This window comes from Rhynchophorus ferrugineus, unplaced genomic scaffold (genome assembly GCF_030347505.1).
Source record: "Rhynchophorus ferrugineus isolate W39M unplaced genomic scaffold, kcgeb_rfMv2 rfM6, whole genome shotgun sequence".
NCBI classification, from domain to species: domain Eukaryota; kingdom Metazoa; phylum Arthropoda; class Insecta; order Coleoptera; family Curculionidae; genus Rhynchophorus; species Rhynchophorus ferrugineus.
In genome coordinates this window covers 3,412,800-3,437,518 of record NW_027472585.1, presented here as the reverse complement: position 1 = coordinate 3,437,518, position 24,719 = coordinate 3,412,800, and the positions used below count along the sequence as shown (strand labels likewise).

The 24,719-nt window shown below is 30.1% G+C and overlaps 1 protein-coding gene across 1 annotated transcript in view; it reads right to left on the bottom strand.

The window, feature by feature from the left end:
• igl (IQ calmodulin-binding domain containing protein igloo) overlaps positions 1-5,491 on the bottom strand; it is an 82,379-nt gene extending 76,888 nt beyond the window's left edge. Inside the window, exon 1 of the mRNA XM_076408551.1 lies at positions 5,447-5,491. Coding sequence (XP_076264666.1) covers positions 5,447-5,491 — 45 coding nt within the window. The remainder of the gene's footprint in view (positions 1-5,446) is intronic.
• Positions 5,492-24,719: the final 19,228 nt, after the last annotated feature.

Genomic DNA, 24,719 nt, shown 5'->3' with positions numbered 1-24,719 from the left:
ACAAAATTAAGAAACAAGTATATTAAAAACCGTGCAAATATGAAATATTATAAAGACAGAGATTACATTTTAATATCTATAAGTTAATATGTCCATCCTATGTATCACTATTGAAAATAACTTTAAGAAACATCATTATTAAAAAGTTACTACTAAAGGTTTTATATGTTTATTGAATTACAGTCATTGTAAAAGGGATATTAGTGTTAATAAAATTGTACCTTCACCATTTCATTTTAATTTTATTATTCAGTGTTACTGATTACTGTTATTACTTATTTATTTCTATACGGAGCTTAAATATCCGATTTTGTTACCTCTCGGTGTTTTGCTTTTAAAATTGAAAATTTTATCCAAATATTTCTTAAGTCTTCGAAGACAGTCTTATTATTTCCTTAAGCACCATACAATCAGTACTCGGCACCTTCGCCATTTTATATGTATGACCTTGTATTCTAGCTATTAAACACATTACAAAATTAGTGAAGACATCATTAGTTATATGTGCAACAAAAAATATCAACAATATTATTGTCAAACCATTACAAACGTAATCACCAAAACTAACCAGTAAACAGAGATTGGTCTTGCACCTTCGCCATTTAATCTCATATTAGAAAATCAAAATAAAACAGAACTAATACAAACAGCATACAATACAGAAGCAACTAAGTTAAAAACTCAAATTTACTATTAATAACATTCTTGTATTTCACTTTACAATATTTTATGCAATACCTGGATGAATTACGTAAAGCAAAAACGGTGTAGCGTTTAAACTATTTTCTAGATTAAAACTTTTTTAATGTTGTTGCGTCAACGATACGATACGGATTTTCCTTTGATCCCGAGTTGTTCGGCCGTACCAAGCACAAGCTATTGTCGACCAGAGGACACGGAGTTTTTGAAACAAATGCTTTTGTTTTGACCGGTGAAAAACTTTCTACAAATTGTCAATAGCAAATATTTGTTTCGCCGATAAAACAACGGGCCCTTTGCACATAAATCCAATATACAGATCCAAAATATTAAAATTACCTTATTAAACTCTATAATTAAATTACTGCTGTGAATTTTTAAATTATTAATAGCTCATTATCAAAAATATATAAAATTACATTTAAAAAATTGACAAATCTAACATAAATCTATAAATTGTAAATAAACTGATGAATAAGGAAAAAATGTAATTTAGTAATTATAGAAAGTATCAGATTATAGTATGTAGTTAGATTGTTATATACGACCAATAGAGTTCTTGAGTTTCGAACAACTGAAAAAGTAAAATGTGAATCATAGGCATTTTAATTATGTATAAAAACATACTTCAGATATTTACATTTTAAGTGTGTATGGATAAGTTTGTATGTAAACTGGTTCAAAATATAAGTTTTATGTTAATGTTCTCAATAAAAAATTTAATAAGCATTGAGATAAGAATAATAAATATACGTAATCATATTATAATAATATAAATTCAATGAATAACAATAGAAATATTTTAATATAAGTTTAAAAATAAGCTTCACTAATATTAATTTTAATTATTTTCATCTACTTATCTACGTAGAATCAAACATAAAATTTATGTGCAAATAAATTAATATAAAACTATCCAAATATAATAAGTACGAAAAATCGTCCATTTTTATGATTAATATATTTTATAATCATTATTATGGAAATAAGTGGAAATTAACTGTGTATTTATATGAACTTTCGATAGCTCCCAGAGTCCCTTTTGGAGCCTAAACATTATCTGTGATGAAAAGAAACGTGTTATACTGTAAATAACCTGATTTCTATATTTGTTCTTCTATCAATTTATCTTTGCGAATCACGAAGCATCCATTATTTTATACGGATTGGACGCCTGCTATCATATTAGTATGTATTTATGGACAAAGTCAATTTTTTATATGATACATACGTGCTAGAAATTGATACATATGTATTAGTTTTGATTTTGTATGGATAAAAACACTTTTACTTTATTAAAGCATTTTTTTATGAAAAGTGGTTACTTTTTATAGCAATCGAAAATGTAATATCACTGACAAAAGTAAAAAAGTTTTCCACCATTGGCCCTTGTCTGTGTATAATGTTCGTTTAGTTATAACAACTTAAAACCGTGATTAAGATAAAGCAATTTCTAATTGAGAAATTATAGAAAAAAATACAATTTTGTATTAGGCGCTTTATAACGAATTTCCGATTGCAGTAATGTAAAAAGCTGGAAGAAGTAACCTACTGCTTGACTATCCTTTAATAAGTCATTATTGTTTTGAAACTTCTTTTATAGCTTTACAATAGACTAATAGCAATATTGGTCTACTCTAATGGATTTAATGTTTCAAGAAAACTATATTAGTCATATCTTTTCAAATGTGTCAGAAAGGGATAAATAAGGAAAGTTACTACAGCAAAAAGGTTGGTATAGCATATGAAGAGAAGAAGAAATAGAGAAAAAATTGTGATATTTTTTTACTGAATGAATAGTTCACTGCTTATGATCAACAATATGAAAATAATAGCTGTAAAGATACTATATCTTCTTTGAATTGTAACTTTGTATATAGATGTAAAAAGAAACTTGGTGATATACAATTTACCGCATCTTACACATAAAATATATGGCGGAATACACAATATCATACTAAGGGTAAACTGATAAAGGAACGCTGACTGCTTTATAAAACATATTCTTGAATATATTTCTTTATTTTATATAGATTTATTTACTTAAGATAATTCTAAACATTTCTATATCTCGTAATTAAAATTGCAAATATATTTGTGCCATATCTATTAGAATATCCCTGTTAAATTTAAATAATATCAAAAAATAGAAAGTCTGTTATTCAGTGCTTTAGTTTTTTATTTGTGACAATCCAGTGAAAAAGTGAATATTATTCCAACTACCATTTCCATGATTAAATAGCCTTAAACTTGAATTATACGTGACTGAAACCGATGAAAGTCTACTATTTTATTCTTTAAATATTATTAAGTTAACAATTTCTGATCGTTTTATTTTAGACTTTGTTTGTATTGCACGAAAATAAATTGGACATAGACATGACACTGCTGTCTGTAACATCAATCGAAGGCATAACTAATTTAAGTAGAATAAATTAATAATAATATTTAAAATGATGTAATTTCAATTGATGTGATATATTTCAATTTAAAAATACATCATATATGGTAAATATTATTTAACGAATAAAGGTGCAAGCGTACTCCTAGTTATTATACAGGGGACAGTGTTTTATATACTTCCCACATGCAAGATTTTAGTTATAGACAACGTTAAGTTAACTAACTTTTCAGCAGAACACAACAGTTATAATTTCATATAAAAAGATATGATGAAAATAACATTAACATAACTTGAAATATAGAATGAACAGACGAGATTTGAAATCATTATAAAAAACGGAAATTTTACTTGATTGAAATCAGGTACCAAAATCCGGTGACCGGATCCGGGTATGTCATCATATAACAATAGATATTTTATATAAAGATTTCCATCAAGAGCGAGTTAATGCTGAAATAGAATTAATAGAATGGGGATGTCAAATGACCATGTTAATATGCACATTGCAATAAACTACCAGAGGATTGGAGGCAATAAAGCAAAACAATTGGCAGATATATTGCTCGTTAATTTTTTTTCATATCTTCATGTATTATTTGGCGAAACTTGTTTTTAAAAACGTTATAGAATTTATTTTTATAAAATTCATGAATTTACTTTTTACTGTAAACAGAAACATAAGTGATATTTTTAGTAATGTAAACGTTAAAATATCATGTATTATTTTCCAAAAGATTTTGTTCTAGCCCAAAAACATTTTCCAAAAGTAAACCATGATAAACTTTTGACATCTCTTATGACTCCTTATATAAGCATAGAAAAGTTGGTTCCATGAATACATGTGTGGAATATCATTTCTTAACCAATTTGCGATTCCTAATTATAATTTTAAAAAATATGTTTCATGATGCTTGATGTACACATCAAATTAAAATACATAACATGTATTCATTCACAGATCCTACATCTTAACCTACCAAGGAAGAAAATATGACCATATAAGTTCAATATTAGTATCAGCAGAAGTTTCTCAGACCACATTAGAATCTTCAAAAAGAAGTACGTACAAAGATGTTTTCAAACGACGTAATTAAGATAATTCAATTTTGAAAATGATAACAATGACTACACGCGACAATGACGCTTGACACTTTTGACAGTGGTTCTAAAATGCATAATTTAGTCACGACCTTATATATGAAATATCGCATTATATATTTCATTGTTTTATAACTCCATATCAAGTATTAATGATATTCTTGGTTTATTTGGAATGTCTATTAACATATATATAGAACGAATATTGTTCAAATGTCACACTCCGTTACCATCTTCATTTGTTGAATATTGACCTAGTTTTAAAAAAGGAGCTAGCCATTATTGGTAATAGGTTATATATTCAATAATCCATTGTCCAGCATATCTTCAAACAAAAACAAATTCTAACTTAAAAAACAACGCGTGTTTTTCCCAAAAGATTAATTCATTAGATTGGATTGAAATAGAAAAAGTCTTGATATTTCGTAAGTAATTTCCCTTCGATGTTGGTGTTTATTTTTCGACCAATTTATCTTTGCGGCTCACGCAAAATCCATTATTTCGGTAGGTTCTAGTTGGTCTTCGTCGAATTAATATGTATTTTTGGGTTGGTCACCATCTAAATCGGTTTCGCGTGTGTGTCAGTAGAACATATGTCATCATATATCTTTTTGTATTAAACTGAAAAATAACGAAGTCTCTCTATTTATAGGATCCAGTCTGGGTTAATTAAAGCATATGTTTATATACTCTAACACAATTACGCATCTATTTATTTGTAAAAGAGCGTTTGTACTTATGGTATTAATTATGCTATTTACATACTCAAGCAGTAAAGAAAAGTAATTAAATAGTAATTTAATATGGGTTTTTGGATCATTAACGTATTATAAACCGGCCATATATTTTTAAATATCATAATAACATTTTTATATTTTTCTTGCTAAACTATATTATCAAAATAGAGCATTAAACAAAATTGTAAATTAGATGCTAAATATGGAACAGCTACTGAAATATGGTCTACAAATGTGCTTAAGCATATTCTAAGAAAATAATATTTATGTAATGCTTATCTAGTAAATCGAATAATTTTGCCAACTATAAGAAAGTAATTATTTTACTTACACCAATCACATATCCAAGTGTCAAATTATGTGCCCAAAGCCCACACCTCGTGTGCTTTCTGCAGAAAGTTGCTGGCAGAACCAGCATTTTGAGCGTAGAGAGCCAGGGGCTTTTTTCCATTCTATGGTATCTAGCTCAGTGTCTAAATAAAATGCCTCTACACAATCACTGTAGTACCTGAATATGAGCTAGACCATATTTAGGACCATAGTGATAGCCCATATTGGAAATTCTTAATCGAAATAAAATTGATTTTGTACTTTACAAGTGATATAATAGAAACAACTAATGAATTGAGAAACATAAAACTGAACTTGTATTCTATAAATAAAATATTTTGTTACACTGTGTAGTCTTAATTTTATTTAAGAAAGAACACCATTTTATGTACCTTGTGATATTTTTAAACAGCGGACAAACGACAACGTCTTATCCTACTAATATCTCGCGCTGAACTAACGAGGTAGAGTGTGTTTATTATTGAGAATTGTTTCTAACCCATATTAACGCACTAGCCCATATTTAGTTACGTTCCTCTATTATACTTATATTCATCAACAAAATGATGAACTTTTATATGTTTGAATCGCAATATCAAAAACAATACACAAAGTGTTTTATTGATGAACAAAAAGTGAAATTTTGTTCATATATGTTTTTGTATTTGTATAGAATATCTCTAAAATTAAAAAATAAATTCTGGAGCCCTATCGCAACGCCACCTACTGGATGTAATTGTGAACATAAATCATCCCGGGACTCACTCAAACTCACACAAAAAAATTTGTCAAAATCGATCCAGCGGTTTAGGAGGAGCTTAATGACATATTCGCACACAGAGGAATTATGTATATAAAGATATAATTTAATAAAAATATATTATAATATATAAAAAATATATTATAATAAGTAATAAGTAATTATAACCTAAATAAAAAATAGCGTATCCAGCATAAGATCATAAACTAGATTAATTGTCTAATGTGTCAGACTTACGAGAATTACAGGGAAGGTTTTATGAATAAAATGTATTACGTTAACAAAAAAATACTGTATTAGTAAAACTGTTATATATGAGCAATTCTATTCTTTAGTTTCAAACATATGAAAATTTAATATGAGAATCAAAAAAATTTTAATAACGTTTAAAAATGTGTGCCATGTAACTAAGAATATTAGGTAAAATAACTAAAGAGATATCAATCTGTAAATGTATTGTACAAATATTATTATATAAATAATATATTTATTATTTGAAAAAAATAATTAAAAAAGTAAATAAATATAGAGCCCTTTAGCATATTCAGATCATATATATATATATATATATATATATATATATATATATATATATATATATATATATATATATATCCTATTAATATATTTATGTCAGACCCCCATGTTGGGAAATGTTATAAGGAAATTTCTGAAACATTAAAAACATCTGAAAAGGGCACATTTGTGCTATATTTAAAAATGTTTTTTAAATTAGCTAAAAAGCTATTCTTCAAAATTATTATATAAATAATATATTTAATATTTTTTAAAGAATGCAGTAAAATGATAAATATATTTAGAAGAATGTATAGAATTACTTCAATAATTCAATTAAAATTCTACAATAACTATCCTATGAGTTAACAACATATTATGGAACTATAACATTCAATAAACAATTTTTTAACGTTTTTTTCTAAACCACTTACAATATTTCATCTCCATGCTTGAATACTGTCTGCTGACGACAAAGTAGTTAAAACTTTTAACGATAATTAGCATTTCATGTCCGGAAGGGTATCGGAACAAGCTCGATGAAGGCTAATTAAAATGTCAAGGTAAGAAGGGCCTTAAGAGGCATTTATCTGTAACTACCCCCCATAAAATTTAAAGAGTTTCGAGAGTTAAACCGAAATGTTAAGTTTAATGTTTGTAGATTCTAAATCGTAAAAAGAATCCACAGTCCAAGTCCTAGTGTTGGTGGCTACATAAGAAAATTTTAAATTATATTACCATTCTTCTATGACCTGATATTTAATCAGATTTATATAGTTACGAGAAAACATATAGTCACGAGCGCCAAAACATTCTCAATTTATTCAACACTATAATGTCAAGTTTTATTTCTAGTAATTCACATTATAATTATATTGCAAAAAAAACGGAAGTATGCTCTGTCTAAAGTCAAGCATAACCATTAATTTTACATACTTCGATTGTTCATCTTTAAAGCATTGAATGTTATTGTGATGTTAAATATTCATAATTCAGATAAAAACTGGAAGCTTTACTTGAATCATCTCAAATATAAGAAAAAGTTGCACAATAATTAAATATTGATTAGTAAATCATATATAGTCATCTTAAAATCACAAAAATAATTCAAAAACAAATAAAATAGTTTTTATAGTCAAAATAAAACTGAATTGCAATGAATCTGCTGTATACATGCGCCTAAATTTGCACGATGGGTCACATTAATTGATGGCGACTCACTGTCATTAACAAGCGGCCTAATAAATCCTTACTATAAAAGTATAGAGAGGTAAAACAATTTCAAGCGGATAGTTGTGCTCTGATAAATTCACATATCATCTTCAATGTCGTTCAATTTAGCCAAAAATAAATGGGTTAATATCATTCTGTATTGCTTGCCGATAACGATTTGAAAAAAAATAGAGGCCAATGAATTTCCAACTTTAAAATTAATAAATATTTATAGCTTAATATATTATATATTCAAAATTATCTAGTGAATATCATGTCAGTTCCATATAGAGCAACTATCTTTGTTAATGTTAATCATTTCATTTAAAAAGAACACTGGAATTGAAAATAAAGTTTTATAATTTGATTATATTTCACCAGAAACAGAGTAATAAACTATAAGTTAAATTTAGTTATAATATTATTATTAAAAACTTCTAAAAACTACGATAATAATGTTTTTCAATAAAAATTCAAGACCAAAATATATGGCAAGATATCATATCAAGTAACTTAAGAAACATAGAGTGTATTCCTATGCATGAAGATGAAGCATTATAAGGAATTAGGGAAAAGGCATTATTAGTTTTTTGCCACTTTGATAGAAACATAAATCCGTCATTGTAGAACTTTGGAAAAATTTAGAGAGATTTAGATAGATAGATTTTTGAGAGAAACATGTGACCTACTAATTTATAGAAGCTATTTCTAAGGCCAGACTTACATATATAAAAAATATTTTATATGATCATGACCAATCAAGGCAAATGAAATAAAATCCCATATAACATTTACGCTGTGTAGAAGAACATCCTCACCAGTAAATATCGATAATTGTCAACTAACTCAGAAGAAGTATATACTTGCTAAACAAAAACAACTTGAATTTAAACTATATAAAATTTATTGGCTGATTAGTAGCAAATACAAATTATCATTACGCAACAAGGGGGAATATTGATATTCAGTAGATAGTTGAATGGGGCAAAATCCGAATTATACGGTGAAGGTATCAAAAATTCCCACTTAAACGCTCTCAATACTTGCAGAGTTACTAAAGATGAATGTTATCTGGTGCGGTAATGGTAGAGCGCAACCCCTTTTCTATTTATCAGCTCTGACCATTTTTCTTATCGTTAACTTCATTGGCATTGCATATTGATGATAAAGAACTCAGTTATTGGGTTTTACAGGGTTGGTCAACTCATAATAAACAATTTTACTCCAATACAATCAAAAATAACCTTCTTTAACATCAATGTGAACTTCAATTTCCATTGAATCTCGAAAAACTGTAATATAATAATAAACATAACATAATTTTCGATAAGATGATATCCCGATTTTAAAAATTATCTCCTGATTTCCGTTTTAAGTGTCAAACTCTTAACAGAATGTAAAAATATCGCGTCCTTTACATTTAGATTATGCTCAATGTTCTTTTATCTTTTAAACGTGCGTTAGTACGGGAGGACAGTGTTACTAGAAACGTGCGATTCTAAAACCATCGATTAAGAAAACCCGAAATTACATCAGTAAAGCGTCAAAAGGTCAATATTACGTGATCACACAAAACTAAGTCCTCAAATATCGTTGTTGAGATGAGAAAAATTTATATAAACTAGAATTAACATCGATAAATAAACCGTTTTTCATTTACACCGTAAATTATTCTAATCTTCTCGAGTCAACAATCTTATATCGCGATAAGTGTGCCAGAAAAGGCCGCCGAGGGTTAATTAAAACGTCCAGGTAAACACTGTTTCAGAGGCGACTTATCTGACAGCGCCGTCCATGCTAATTTTCTATGTAGTTTCGTCGTAGTTATTTACAGGAAGCTCTTAATGGAAAAGGCCTGGCTCGTAGCCTTAGCAAAGCAATAGATTACCTTTAACAAGGTTGCTATATAACGTATTTGGTATTATAAATTACTAGATCACAAAATACAATTATTTTGCTTATATCAATTAATTTTTTTTCAACATTCACTGTATTTAAATTGTTATGTGTACGCTATCATGAAAACGATTCCGATATAAACTGAAGATGGAAGCTGGGACACAAATAATCATGAAAAGGCTACAAAATTTGCAGATCAATTCGAGAAAATAGTTCAACCCCATACAGTGGTTGATCTCAAATCATTACCCTGCATCTCTGGACAGAGTAGGGAGAAAATTTCCTTTTGTCATATTGACCAATATAAGGTAAAAAGAAAATAAAAAGTAATGTTAGTGCAAAAAAAGACTACTGGCTTCGAGAACTTGAGAAAAAATATATAAGGAGGTGTACAACAAGGAACGGTACTGAGACCAGTCCTTTATCCGCTGTATACTAGGGACTTGCTAGCACTCAATGAAAATGTTGTTGCTACATTATAAGCTGACACTGCAATACTAGCCATTAGAAATAACAATATTATATCAACAGAAATGTTACAAATAGCTATTGTTGAAATACAATACTGGACAAAAAACGATGCATCAAAATTAATAGAAATAAATAATTGCATATTAATTTAACAAACAAAAGAATCAAGTACAAAATAATTTGGCAAGGTCCTTGATGATGTTGTAAAATTCAGGTGGAAGCAATATGCTAAGAAAAAATGCGAGGAAGTTAAGCTGGAGTACAAAAAATGTACCGGTTATTGGGTAGATATTCAACCTTGTCAGTATATAATAACCTTATACTATTTCTAAGTCTTGAAACCAGTTTAGATTTATGGTGTTTAACTCTGGGGTTGTACCAGCTAAAGCAATATACTTATTATACAAACATTTCAAAGCAAGCTACTGCGAGGTATTGTTAATGCTCCATGGTATATGCGTAACTACAATCTGCATAGGGGGCCTGAAGGTAGAAACTGATAACGCTATCAAGATCTACGCCCCAACATCATGAGCAGAAGCTCCATCAATCCATCACTGTTAAGCTTCCCCAGCTCCTAGATAATGAAGACCTAATCAGGAGATTAAAGAGAGTAAAACCATTTGATCCAGTTCAGGTAAGTTACAAGTAAGAGCCAGTACACTTTAAAAAGAGTGACGTAGGTGTTAAACCCAAAGTGTTTTAAAAGTTAATTTAAAACTGTAGCAAATAAGTTTATTAATGCTAATTTACTGGATTCCTATAATAAATTATAATAAAGAACAATAATAAGGAAAAAATACCCCCTAGCTATATGAACCTAAATTGAAATCACAATCGATACTGCATGGAATAGTTATACATTTCAAACATACATCGATAAATATCATATCCTACATGTCCGAGTTAGAGTCCACCTTTTCAAAAACATACAAATTGGATTTCGGTGCAATAGTTTTTTTTGTTATTTCCGTTTCTTCGACGCCACGTCAATTGAAGGAAACATTCGCGTGTGAAAACTCGTACCGAGAAAATTGATTTTCCGTTATAAATATATATGCGTGCGTGACGGGAATGCGATGATGGTTGCCTGATGTTTGTTCAAAAATTATGGTGAGAATCACGAGCGAAATCGGAATAAAATCTGGAAACATTTTGCCAAAACAACGGGAACATCGCGAAAAAAATTGTGATGTGTTATTTTTTGACAGAAAAATTTACTACCGGTTATAAATTTATAATAAGATTCACTCCTTGAAATATATTTTGAAGATAATTAATAAAACATGTTCTAGTAATCTTTGTATTATCTAAAACTGTTTTCCAAATTTTCTTGGCCAGCCACTTCGTCAATTTTTTGTCAATGCTGAATCTGTCCATCCTACATTACTATTATCAATACATAGTTTTTTACATAATACATATGTCAAGATGTTTAATGTATTGCCTGCGCAATTTGCAAATTCGTTTTAGAATCAGAAAATATTTTCCTTCTCATTTTATTTTAGTTAAAAAAAGACACAATGTTGTCTGATTAGTTCGAGCACGTAAACGAATGAGCCTGTCAAAGTGATCCGGTTGTCATACGTAGAGACATCAGACGTCAGACAATAAGCATGGGACTATAGAACAAGGGCACAGACTTGTAAACAAAATAAACACTGACCTAAATGCCAAAAGATATTGTTCGGCTGCTTTTCTAGATATATCTCAAGCTTTTGACAAAGTATGGCATACGGGCTTGCGGGTTAAACTAAAGAAACTTCTCCCTCATCCCGACTATCAGTTACTAAAATTGTATCTCACTGATTTATTGTAAATCAAGGCGATGAACATACCGAATTAAATCCCATATATTCAGGAGTTCCGCTAGGTAGTGTACTGGGTCCAGTACTGTATCTTCTGTATACGGCCGATCTTCCCACCACAAAAATAACTACTGTGGTAACATACGCAGACGACACAGCAATCTTGGCATCCCATGAAGATCCGGTCACAGCATCAATAAACCTACAAACCCACCTGGAGCAAATACAATTATGGTTGAAGACATGGCGCATTAAAGTCAATGAAACAAAATCCACCCATGTAACGTTTACCCTGCGTAGACGAACATGTCCATCAGTAAATATCAATCATCGTCAACTCCTCCAAGCAGAGCAAGTTAAATATCTTGGAATGCAGTTAGATCGACGCCTAACCTGGAAGAAGCACATACTCTATAAACGAAAACAACTTCGACTGAAATTATATCAAATGTGTTGGCTCATTGGGCGCAAATCCAAGTGGTCATTAGATAACAAGTTGTTGCTGTATGAGTCTATACTCAAGCCTATTTGGTCATATGGAATCCAACTATGAGGTACCGCTAGCAAATCTAAAATATCCATCATTCAACGGTTCCAAAATAAAGTGTTGCGTGCCATCGTTGATGCTCCGTACTATATTTCAAATAAAATGATACAACGCGATATTCCTCTAGAACCTATAACGAGTGTAATTCAACGTGTTTGTCTGAAGTACTTGGAAAGAGCGTCAGTGCATCCCAATGTACTCGCTAATCAGCTAAATATGCGACATGATAGGGAAGTGCGTAGACTAAAACGTTTAACACTACCTGATCTTATTACTGGACATATATAAACTTTATAATAAGCTTTCGAATAAGACTAATTAATTAAGATAATATTTTATACAGAAGATCGCTTAATGAAGTGATTTTCTGCATGCTATGTAAATATAATATAGACATAAGAAATACTTATTGCCTATAGGGCAGATTGTGGAATCACAAAGAGTAAAAAAAAATATTCTAGTTAAAATGAGACATAGTGCTGTCTGATTAATTCTAACGCGTAAACGAAGGCGCCTGTCAAAATCGTCCGGTCGTCAGGCGTATGCAAAATTCTTGAAAGCAATAGTGATAAGAAGTTATCACTCTAACCTATAAACTATTGTGGTTGTATAATTAATCGTAGTTTTTAGATGCACCATAATGTTAAAATAAATTATATTTGATAAAATTTTGTTCAATTATTTTATTTAGAATTTTGTTGTATACAAAGCCAAACTACAAAATATTGCGAGGTTTGGACGTCACAAATTTAGATGATGTGTGTACAAAATAACTGAATAGACTAACTATAATGCCTATTGCAATTGTAGTGATACTTGAAGCTGTCGTACAACAAAATATACAAATTAAAAGTTTACTTACTTCTGGGACAATATTTCATTGTTTAAACAAGATTTATGTAATCTTTCACATTATAGGAAAATTCTGGTGAAAAATACTATAAGACAATTAGTTTTAATATAGAATGAATAATTTTTTAATTTTATGTAAACATTGGGATTCTTTAAATTTTTAGATAAAAATATATATTCACCTTTATTTTGAAAACATTAAAATTTAGAGCAAATATGACTTTGTTATCTTATTCAGCATCCGATTCTACATGCGTACGGATATTTTTAACAATATATCTTAATTTACAGGGGATTTATTAAGAAAGGAAAAAATGCAAAAAAATTTTACACTTCCGAATGAGATGAAACTATTTTACTTTACAAAAGTTATGGTGAAAAAGGCGGTGAAATCATTATTTTTGTTATTGGGTGAATATTTTTTTATTTATGTGTCAAAGTTCCGTATACATTTTTTGAACGAAAAATTTTCAAATACTTTTTATTATATCACGAAAATAATGGCACTATCATAAGAACCATTGCATTTTAGAAAATCTACGATATTTTTAGGAAGCATATTAATAATAAACCAGAATTATTAAAGAATATGCAAAGAGGAAGATAAAAATCACTTATATTGAATACTACAAGTTTAACATTTTATAGAAAACATTTAAACAAACAAGAAAAATATGTTTTCCATCATCTCAAGCATGTGTTTTAAATAAAACTTGACATTTTCATCAAACCTCGTTAGATTATATTCGAGTTATGGTGAAAGACCCAAAATTCAACTGATGACGAAATGAGTCGGATGACGATATTTTGGCTGTTAGATGGTATTTAATCCAATGCTATTTTAAACATTCTGACTAAGTCGTTGTTCTGATAAAGAAACCTTTGTAGTTCTTGGGTCATATTTCCCTTCACCGTGGGATTGTGAGCAGAATGCCTATCAACTTATTTTGATATTCGATAATACAATATTTGATAACCAACAACAATGCCGATCCTTTGTGAAGTAAATAGTACTGATGACAGTGACAGAGTATGGAACATAGTGACTTTTGTATGGGAAAATATTGTTGTTGTTCTTACTAGATTCCTCACAATAATTTCAAATTTTCCAACCATATAAACCTTAGCTGGACTTCTACAAACATTTTGAAGGTAAAATTAGCAAAATCGTTATTAACTATTCTAGAGTTTAAGCGTGACTAACGAACAACAATTCATTTTCATATATATAGATGTCATTGTTAGAAGCTTTATTCTGATAATCATCTTTACTGTTTTTTTGTTTCACGCTGTCTATTTAAGGATACGTTAGTCGTACTTCATTTGTCATTTTTTATAGTGTTACGCACCCAAATCTCTTTGAGTAATTATCTTATTATGCTACCTTGTCCTCTGTCCTCTACTAATATGTATATCAGCTTAGTGTTCTACAGGGGATAGAAAAAATAATATAAACACCGTGAAATATCGCCATAATACAACAAATTAACGTGTCCGCTTTATCGAAAAGTATATTCAGCTGGGAGAGAAAAACATGACATATGACAAATTTCATTCTAACATAGTTTAAGGAAATTTGAGAAAAACAAGCATAGTCTGTTCTCTTTGTTTACAGGACAGAACATTTTTTTTGCCTAATGGCCTGGTTCTGGAGATATAGTATATCATTATACTAGAGGAACTTGTAAAAGTAGATTTTCCTGTAAATTATTTTTATACTGATTTCTAATCCGTTTCATATTTCATTAATACAGGCATTTTATAACTAAGCTCTGACCAGATATCGCCAGTAATAAATATATTAATTTTTGCATCAATTTGTGTTATTTTTTATCAAATGATATATTAAAAACGTATATTTATTGTTTATAAATGTATTTTTATATAAGAAACATGGACTATAAGATAAATATTATATATACACATTAATGAAGTAATGAGAATGCGTAAAAAATGAAACTAACTACATAATTTACATAGATAAAATAAATAGGACATGTGAAAGAAATTAAGGATTACTCACAGTAATTTGGGAAATATTCGAAACCTAACCATTAATGCAATAAAATATCTATAAGACATTTTATTCTATGAACCTTTTTTCAATTGTTAATCTTTGGGTTGAAGGGCATCAAAATAATATCAAACGAGTTCAACCATTATGGAGATTTTTTTTTATAATAAAGGTTGAGGTGCATGTTTTGTTCTTCAACAGCGTTGACATAATTAACGGATATGTTGGCACAAAAATAGGCAATCTTTTTTTGAAGCCATTTTTCGAACACACGAAGTAACACTTCGGACATATGAGGTATGGTTTTTTTCAGATAGACAAAGAACTCACAACTTAACTATGGGGAACAAAAGAAAACATGTCCAATCCAGAAATTGACCGAATTAAACAACAGAAAAGGGATTATACCTGATATTTGTTCGATTAAGCTACTTCTTCCACAGTCCTTCCACTTCCTGTTTTTAGTCCAGAAAATGGTGATACGTTGTCGAAAATAAATTAGCATATTCAGTTGAAATAAATTCATCTTAACCAATTGAATCTTATTTTAGAAATTTATAGTAATACATTATACCTTAATTTCTTCTAAAAGCTTACCCTTAGATGTGGCAACGTTTCCAGTTTCCCCCCATTTTTAGGGAGAATGTCGCGGAGAGTAGAAAATGAATTTGACGGTCTCTACCCTTCACCTCCCCACCGCCAGATTTCACATCTTTCTAGTTATATAATGGGTGCGGGATGGAGTTGTCAATAGAGTCTGAGACGACTGGGAGCGACCTTCCGAAAGAGTAATAAGGAACATTTCTGGAATTCTTAAACGCCCCAAGCCAAACGTATTATTGTCTGATACTCGTATAAATTTATGTCGGAGATAAATATTCGAACGCTAACAAAAAAGTTCCATTATTGTCTGCCGGATATAGGGCTGGAAATAGCCAACAGATAGAGCACAAAAATTAGCAAACATATTTTCATTATTATTAAAATAATCATAACATGCTATTTATGATGCTTCCGAGGGTGTTACATGTTGCAGCAGTATTTCGGATTGGGCTTATCCACGTTTAGTTCTTAAAAGAACGCCCGATATCTTGACCACGTTTCGACAAAATCTCATGTGCCATCTTCAGATCTTGATTCCTTATTGAAAAAACATATTACACCTATTTTTGTACAAATACAATCAAGATGTTTAATGTATTGCCTACCGCAATTTGTTCTCATTTTATTCTAGTTAAAAAGAGACACAATGGTGTCTGATTTGTCCATGTAAACGAATGAGCCTGTCAAAGTCGTCCGTTGGTCAGACATATGCAAATTTTTTTAAAAGCAATAGTGATAAGAGGTTATAACTCAAACTTATAAACTACAAACTTGTGGTTGTATATTAATAATAACATTTTTGACAAATTATCTTATTTAGATTAGAATTTTGTTATATGTCAAAACCAAACTGAACTAAAACTTTCAAAGTCCTTTTTTATTATTTAATTACTATATTGTTACTAGTCGTTTCCGTCTAATCAACAATTTGTCTTTATTATAACTTAAATCTAGGTATATAACTCGGAGGACCCATCGGCCCTATCTCAGTCTCTGGTGAAATAATGTTTATACATGTTACTGCTGATTTTTTTAATAAATGCACCTCACTACACAACACTATACAAGATCAGATGGTTTGATCCTTTTGAGTCTGTGTCCTGTTCTAGTTGTATCCAATAGTTGAAATATTTCAATATTCGAGTCAGAATGGAATCTTTCCTCATGCCCCCTTGCAATAAAGGTCTCGATGTAGGTAATCAGTCCTATAGTATTTGGGTGCACCCAAAATTTGAATTTTGAAAAAAATTTGAATTTTATTTATGTTACTCTTTGCAAAACATCTCCATAATTGAACTCCGTATTTCCATATAGGTTTCAATATTTGCTTATAAAATAGCAATTTATTATGTACTGATAACTGTGGTTTTCTTCTAATTAGCCAGTACATTTTCCTATATTTCAATTCCAGTTTTTTTTTTCTTTATATGTTCCTTCCAGCGAAGTTTTGCATCGAGATTCATTCCGAGATATTTAGCGTTGTTGCTATATGGAATGATAGTATTATTTAATGTTATGGGTGCTTGTACGGTCTGTTTAAAGGTGAACTGCACATGTACAGATTTACTTTCATTAATTCTTATTTTCCGAGCTTGTGTCCAATTAATTTTATTGTCATTTGCCTGTTGTAATATTCGTGAGGCTTCTTCACTGTTGTCTCCGACAGCTATAATCGCAGTATTATCAGCAAATGTAGCCATCGTAATATTTTCCGTTTGTGGTATATCACAAGTGTGGAGTAGATAAAGCATTGGTCCCAGTACACTTCCTTGTGGTATACCTGCTTTAGCTTCTTTTATTGTAGAGTAAGCTTCTTCTTGTTTGACTTTAAACATTCTGGTAGTAATGTATGATTTTAATAGTTCGGTGTGTTGTTTTGGTAGCATTTTATATAGTTTATGAATAAGGCCTTTATGCCAAATCTTATCCAAAGCTTGTGCTACATCTACAAATATAGCTGAGCATACTTTTTTACTTTTGTAGGCTTTTTCAATAACATCTGTTATTCTGTGGACCTGGTCAATGGTTGAGTGCTTGTTAATAAACACAAACTGGTGTGTTGGTATTAGGAAAACTCAGAGTTGATGCGGCATAATTGCGATGGTTCGACGTCACAAATTTAGATGACGCTTGTATAAAATAACTATATAGTCGATTCAAAATAACAGTGAACTGACGTTATCACGATGTTGAATGTATTGCCTATCCCAGATTGTAAATATGTTTTAAAGTCCGACGCTATTTCTCATGTTGCTCTAGTTAAAAAGAGATACAATACTGTTTTCAATACAATACAATTTCAATGCAATACAATACAATACGTTCGAACATGTAACCGAATCAGCCTACAATATTCGTCTGGCTATCAAACATCTTCAAAATTCTTTAAGACAGTGATAATAATTACAGGTTAAAAAACGAAAAAAACGAGTTCTAGTTCGATTAGAATTACATAAATATTAAGCCCACAATGTTTACCATACCATTTTTAAACAGTATCAATTTAGAATAAAAATAAACAGCTTATTAGAGTTAATTTACTGGATTGCTACAATAAGTAATAATTAAAAAAAAACTATTTATCAACCACAATTCAGACAATTTTTCCTATAAAAATATGTTCAAAACATTACATCCGCATCTCCGAAATAACGTAGCACAAATCTACATCTGAAAAAGCAGACCGCCGAATTCATTTTTACTCAGTACCTCCCTCGGGGCCCTTTTAAATGAAAAGGGTCGTATAGAGGAGGAAACAAATCAAATTAAAGACGGAACGCGGTGGATTTTTTTGCTGCTCTTGAATTATTTATTCACATAAAATATTATGAGAACGATTCCAACTGACGTCTCAATAAAAACATTTAAAACTATGTAGATGTAGAAGGGTATTGTGAAATTTTTATTACAAACTTATGTAAATTTTGATGTAAATGTTTTCCAGTTATATGTTCTTGCGTAGGGTCTTTTAAAATATTATAGTAATCATCTCAAAACCATAATTATTTTTGTCTATTTCATTAAGTAACATCGAAAATATATTTGTTTAAAATAGTTTAAACGTCTAATGTATTAATGTTTTTCGAGTTTATTTATGTCAGGTTTGTTAAATAGTGAATTAGTTCCTAATAGTCGAAAAGGAATCAGATTATATCATCTGAGACAACTAATATTATATTGATACGACCGAATTATAGGATAGAGAGATAAAAGGAAATTTGCAGACTAGAAATCAGGCGATACAAAAGTTTAGTTCGGAACATTTAAATGTATAATTTATGAGACTGTGAGGTTATACAAAAATTAGATGTGAAAATGTGTGGTTTCACTATTTGCTTATATAATAGCAATTTATTATGTACTGTTAATGGTTATTTTCTTCCAATTAGCCAGTACATTTTCCTATATTTCAATTCCTGTTTTTTTCTTTTCTTCTTTATATGTTCCTTCCAGCGAAGTTTTGCATCGAGATTCATTCCGAGATATTTAGCTTTGTTGCTATATGGAATGATAGTGTTATTTAAAGTTGTTGGTGCTTGTACGGTCTGTTTATAGGTGAACTGCACATGTACAGATATACTTTCATTAATTCTTATTTTCCAAGCTTGTGTCCAATTATTTTTATTGTCACTTGCCTGTTGTAATATTCGTGAGGCTTCTTCACTGTTGTCTCCTATTGTCTGCTATAATAATCTACATAATCAGGCGATACAAAAGTTTAGTTAGGAACATTTAAATATATAATTTATGAGTCTGTGAGGTTATACAAAAATTAGGTGTGAAAAGCATTCGAGATAGGGTAACAGATTCAAGATAATGAGAGTGCTGCAGACGCCAAGACGCCAGATTAAAAGATCTCAGATGTTATAAATAACCAGATAAGTATCGAGCAGCAAGTTGAACTTGAATACCCGTGGCAAAGGCAAATATCACAGTTATTATGGACGTATATCTTCTATCGAGATAAGGATATCACTACTGGATAGGTCTTTCTCTCCCTAGATATGACTACTAACGACTACTACTAAAATGTGGTGTATCCATGTCAATAAGCGCGAGCTTTCAATAATATTCCGATAGAAATTCCGCACAGTTGACGCTTAATACTGTAGAAGATCTCAATCATTAATTCATTCAGTATACTCGTTCATATTTGTAGTTTAAGTTCAGTAACTTAACTGTTTTTCCATGTTTCGCCAAGAAAGTGAAGTATGGATACATTAAGACAACTTCTGTATTCAAACTGTCGCTATCTACTTTTGTCAAATACTTCACTCAGTTTGATGTTCATGCCATAATAAATCGGATAAAACCAATTCCTTGTCTATAAATAAGGCGAAGAAAAAAATATTTAGAGATGTAAGCAAACAATGAACAATTATAGATATTTTCTTTCAAGTTCTTAGCTTAATAATGAATTTGATATTAGACAGAAGCCCAGGAGTGTTATTAAATTTACAATTTTAATGTATACATTAGAGATTCCAAGTCTTAAATACTCAAACAGTTCACTCTCGCTAAACTTAATTAAAATATGAGCCTGGTCACTAATCGATACTTAATTAAAATAAAAGCTGATAAGGCAAAAAGTAATTGGATTATTGCTAATTAATGACTATAGATCTGAAAATGTGCTAATCTATAAATAGCATATAGCATATGGTTTTGTTAATACGATTTGTTACTTTGAACGACGAATCAGAGCATATTTATTTAAACACTATAAATATTTAAATACATTAAATTAACAATATAATTAAAAATTTCAACAGTTTTGTTCGTACTAACGCTACGAACTTTCTACAAGATCCAAAATAATTACAATTCCAATATCATTAAAATTAAATGGAAATATAATTATTTAATATCCATATCTGCCGCAGTAAAAACAAGGAAAACGCTACGAACGAGACTTTCTTAAAATAAAATCATCTCGAAATAACATATTCTCATTCCATTTTAAAATTGAAAAATTCCTTTGCGAATTGATGTTCATCCATGGAATGAGAAAGAGCTCGTTTAAGAATAAAGAACGCCTTCACGCCTTTGGAATGTAAATTTAATTTTTATTTTAACATTCCATTCCCTTAAAATATTTTTAAAATACTTTAAAAGAACTGCTTTTTATTAAAAAAAATATATTTTAACTTTTATTAATAAACGATTTCTAACCTGCTTTGGTATGTGATGGTCTAAATTTGTCCATTAAAAATCTTTATAATTTTTGAAACAATCAAATTATCCCATTATTTATAAAAACACTTCTGAGGAAATAATCACTTCACAACTTTATAGTACTTACGAATCTATATATACAAACTTTCATTAATTTGTTATAGCTGGCATGGTTGGTGCAGTGGTTAAACGCGACAGGGCGGTTCACCTATTGTTGCAATAGTTGTGGGTTTGAATCCTGCTGGGGCATCGTCATAAATTTATGTTTGTGATGGTTTAATATTACCGTCACGCCAGTAACTAGGCTGGGTAAGACCGGATGTCTCCTGGGATGATTTCTAAGTTGGTCACACGCCAGTCGGTAAGTTTAATACCGAGTACCGTGGTTCGGAGCTCATGATAAACAGTAGGTCCAGTCCAGATAAAAAGGAAATTTTAAAATATAAAAATAATAATAATTTTTTATAGTTTAGTTTAGCTATATTTTTTGGTGAAAATGTAAAATTATGTGGTTTTCACATTTTTCCATGGCCATTTTGATGTTAATGATAAAGATTAATCTAAAGAACCAGATAGTTTCATCTGCTTGACCAAAACCAAGAATTTCCCGGCTTATTGGACGAAAATCTAGGTCAAATTTTCAAAGAACTTTCAGACAACTTAATGGAAAATATTTTATTAATATATATTCAACTAATTTTTTAACGATCGTGAATAAAATCAATTCAGAATCATACATATGCGTAAGCACCTATCAGGTAAATTGAAAAGTCCCCGACCTACCACCGTAAAACACATTTTTTGGCAAAATTAGTTTTCTTTTATTCAACATAATTCCCTTCAAGGGTGAAACACTGATTATAGCGACCCTCCAACTTTTCGATGCCAATTTTGTAGTACGATTTGTCCTTTGCTTCAAAATTGGCCTCCGTTTCGGCGGTCATTTCTTCATCCGACGAAAATTTCTTCCCAGCAAAAATTTTTTGAAATCTGATAACAGGAAATAGTCGCTGGGGGCCAGACTTGGAGAATACGGTGGATGAAGAAGCAATTGAAGGCCCAATTCATGGATTTTTGTTATCGTTTTCATTAACTTGTAACACTGTGCATTGTCCTGGTGAAGCAGCACTTTCTTTTTCTTCAAATGCGGCCGTTTTTCGGCGATTTCGTCAAACGGTCTAATAACGCTATGTAATAGTCGCTGTTGATGGTCCTTCTTTTTTCAAGATAGTCAATGAAAATTATTCCATGCGCATCCCAAAATACAGACACCATAACCGTGCGAGTTGACTGTTGCATCTTCCCACGCTTTGGAGCGGGTTTATCGTCTGCAGTCCATTCCGATGACTGTCGATTGGACTTCGGAGTGAAACGATAGAGCCATGTTTTATCCATTGTCACATATCGATGCAAAAACTCGGGTTTATCACGCCTGATCATCTTCAAACACTGCTTCGAATCATCAAGTCGTCGTTTTTGGTCAAAAGTGGCAACCATTTTGCACAAATCTTTCTCATACCGAAATGTTTGTAAATTATATGATGTACACCTTCAGTTAATGTCTTTAGAGTGTCTGCTATTTCATTCAGTTTCAATTTATGGCCATTCAAAATCATTTTGTGGATTATTTTAATGTTTTCGTCGGTAACAACCTCTTTTGGGCGTCCACTGCGTTCACCGTCTTCGGAGCTCATTTCACCTCATCTAAACTTAGCATACCAATACTTGATGGTTGATTTTGCTGAGTAAGTACCCGAAAACTCGGCATCAAGCCAAGTTTTTGCTTCAACTGTATTTTTTCCCTTCAAAAAGCAATATTTTATCAACACAACAAAAGTTGCTTCACTCAAAATGTTATAATTCACAAAGTAATAATCCGAGAGCTGTCAAATTTATACAAGCATCTCTTGAGGATTAGGGCTAACTAAAACACGAATGATATGGATTTAATTCTAATAGCGCCATCTATGTGTCTGTATATATATAAATACATTAAATACATAGTTATGTATAGGTAATCACAACCATTCATCAAAAAAATTTATATAATCTTTTCGGTGATATAATTTTTAATAATAAATACAATAAATAAATATGTATAACTATCATTAGCTTTAAATTATGGGACCTTAATGCTATTTATTTATCGTTACAAATCATAGAACTTAGAATCATAGAGTTTGAATATACTTTAGAGGAAACTGTAGTTTCCGGAAGATTAGGCACAACTTGTAACCAATGATATATATCCTAATAGGTTTGGGTTAGAAGCTATTACCGAGAAAATACTCCAACTTTCGCGACGGTCCACAATCGTAATAGTTTCCTTTCAGAATTTAAATAAAATTTTCCGACCGTAACTGCACTATAAAATGTTATAGCATCCTATCGATCGGAAGATTCAACTAAAATGTAATAAAACGTTATAAAAAGAATCATTTATTTACAATGTCGCCCTTTCTAAAAATAGATCTCGGGAAAATATATTGAATAGATAGGGGAAAAGTAACAAACAACAAAACATATATTTTTGAAAGATCATATATCTTACATATTCATTCACTGTCTAGTTTTCCTTTTTACGAATAAGACCTATGGACCAACGGGATGCACAAAGAAATCTAACATTAACAGGATCTAAACGTATTCAAAATATACAAATATTATAGTCTATTCAGAGTTATTTTGTACGTACGTCATCTAAATTTGTGACGTCAAAACATCGCAATTTTGCCGCATCAACTCTGAGTTTAATTCAATTTGGCCTTAACATATAAAAAAATTCTAATCTAAATAAAATAATTGAACAAATATGTTATCAAATATAATTAATTTTAACATTATAGTACATCTAAAAACTACAGTTAATTATACAGGCACAATAGTTTATAGGTTCGAGTTATAACCTCCTATAACAAATGCTTTCAAGAATTGTGCATACCGGAGGACTTTGACAGGGTCATTCGTTTACGTGTATTCAGACAACTAATCAACTAATCAGACAGCATTGTGTCTTTTTTTAATTAGAATAAAATGAGAAAGAAACTGCTTATAAAACTAAACATTGATAAACTTCTCCCGATTGTAGTTGCTAATTTTATTTTTAATAGTAAGTCTTTCATTAAAATATACCTCAACAACTAAATTGAAATACATAATATAGATATACTTATCAGAACCAAACAGTAACACCAAAAATATCTAAAATTAGATGTACTTGTAATAATATTGCAAGTAAGAATTGTTATATAGGTTTTTATGATTCTACTATTATGTTATATTCCCTAAACGTTATTTAACAGTACCAGGAAACTATTTAAATTCACTTGTGTGCAAAGCTAACCCTATACTTTTTTATTTAATGGCAAAAGAATGTTCAAAACCAAATATAACGAAAATTCTTATGCAAATATTATATCAAGAAATACTTATGCAAGAAATTTTTAAAACGATTAATTGTACAGAACATTCTGAGCAAAGGCAATGTAATAAAAAGAATAATAATTAGTTGTCGTTAAATAACCCTTACAACTAATACGGTTATGTCTGAAGACTATACCTTATTTTAAAATTAAATGAAGTACAGCAGTGAGA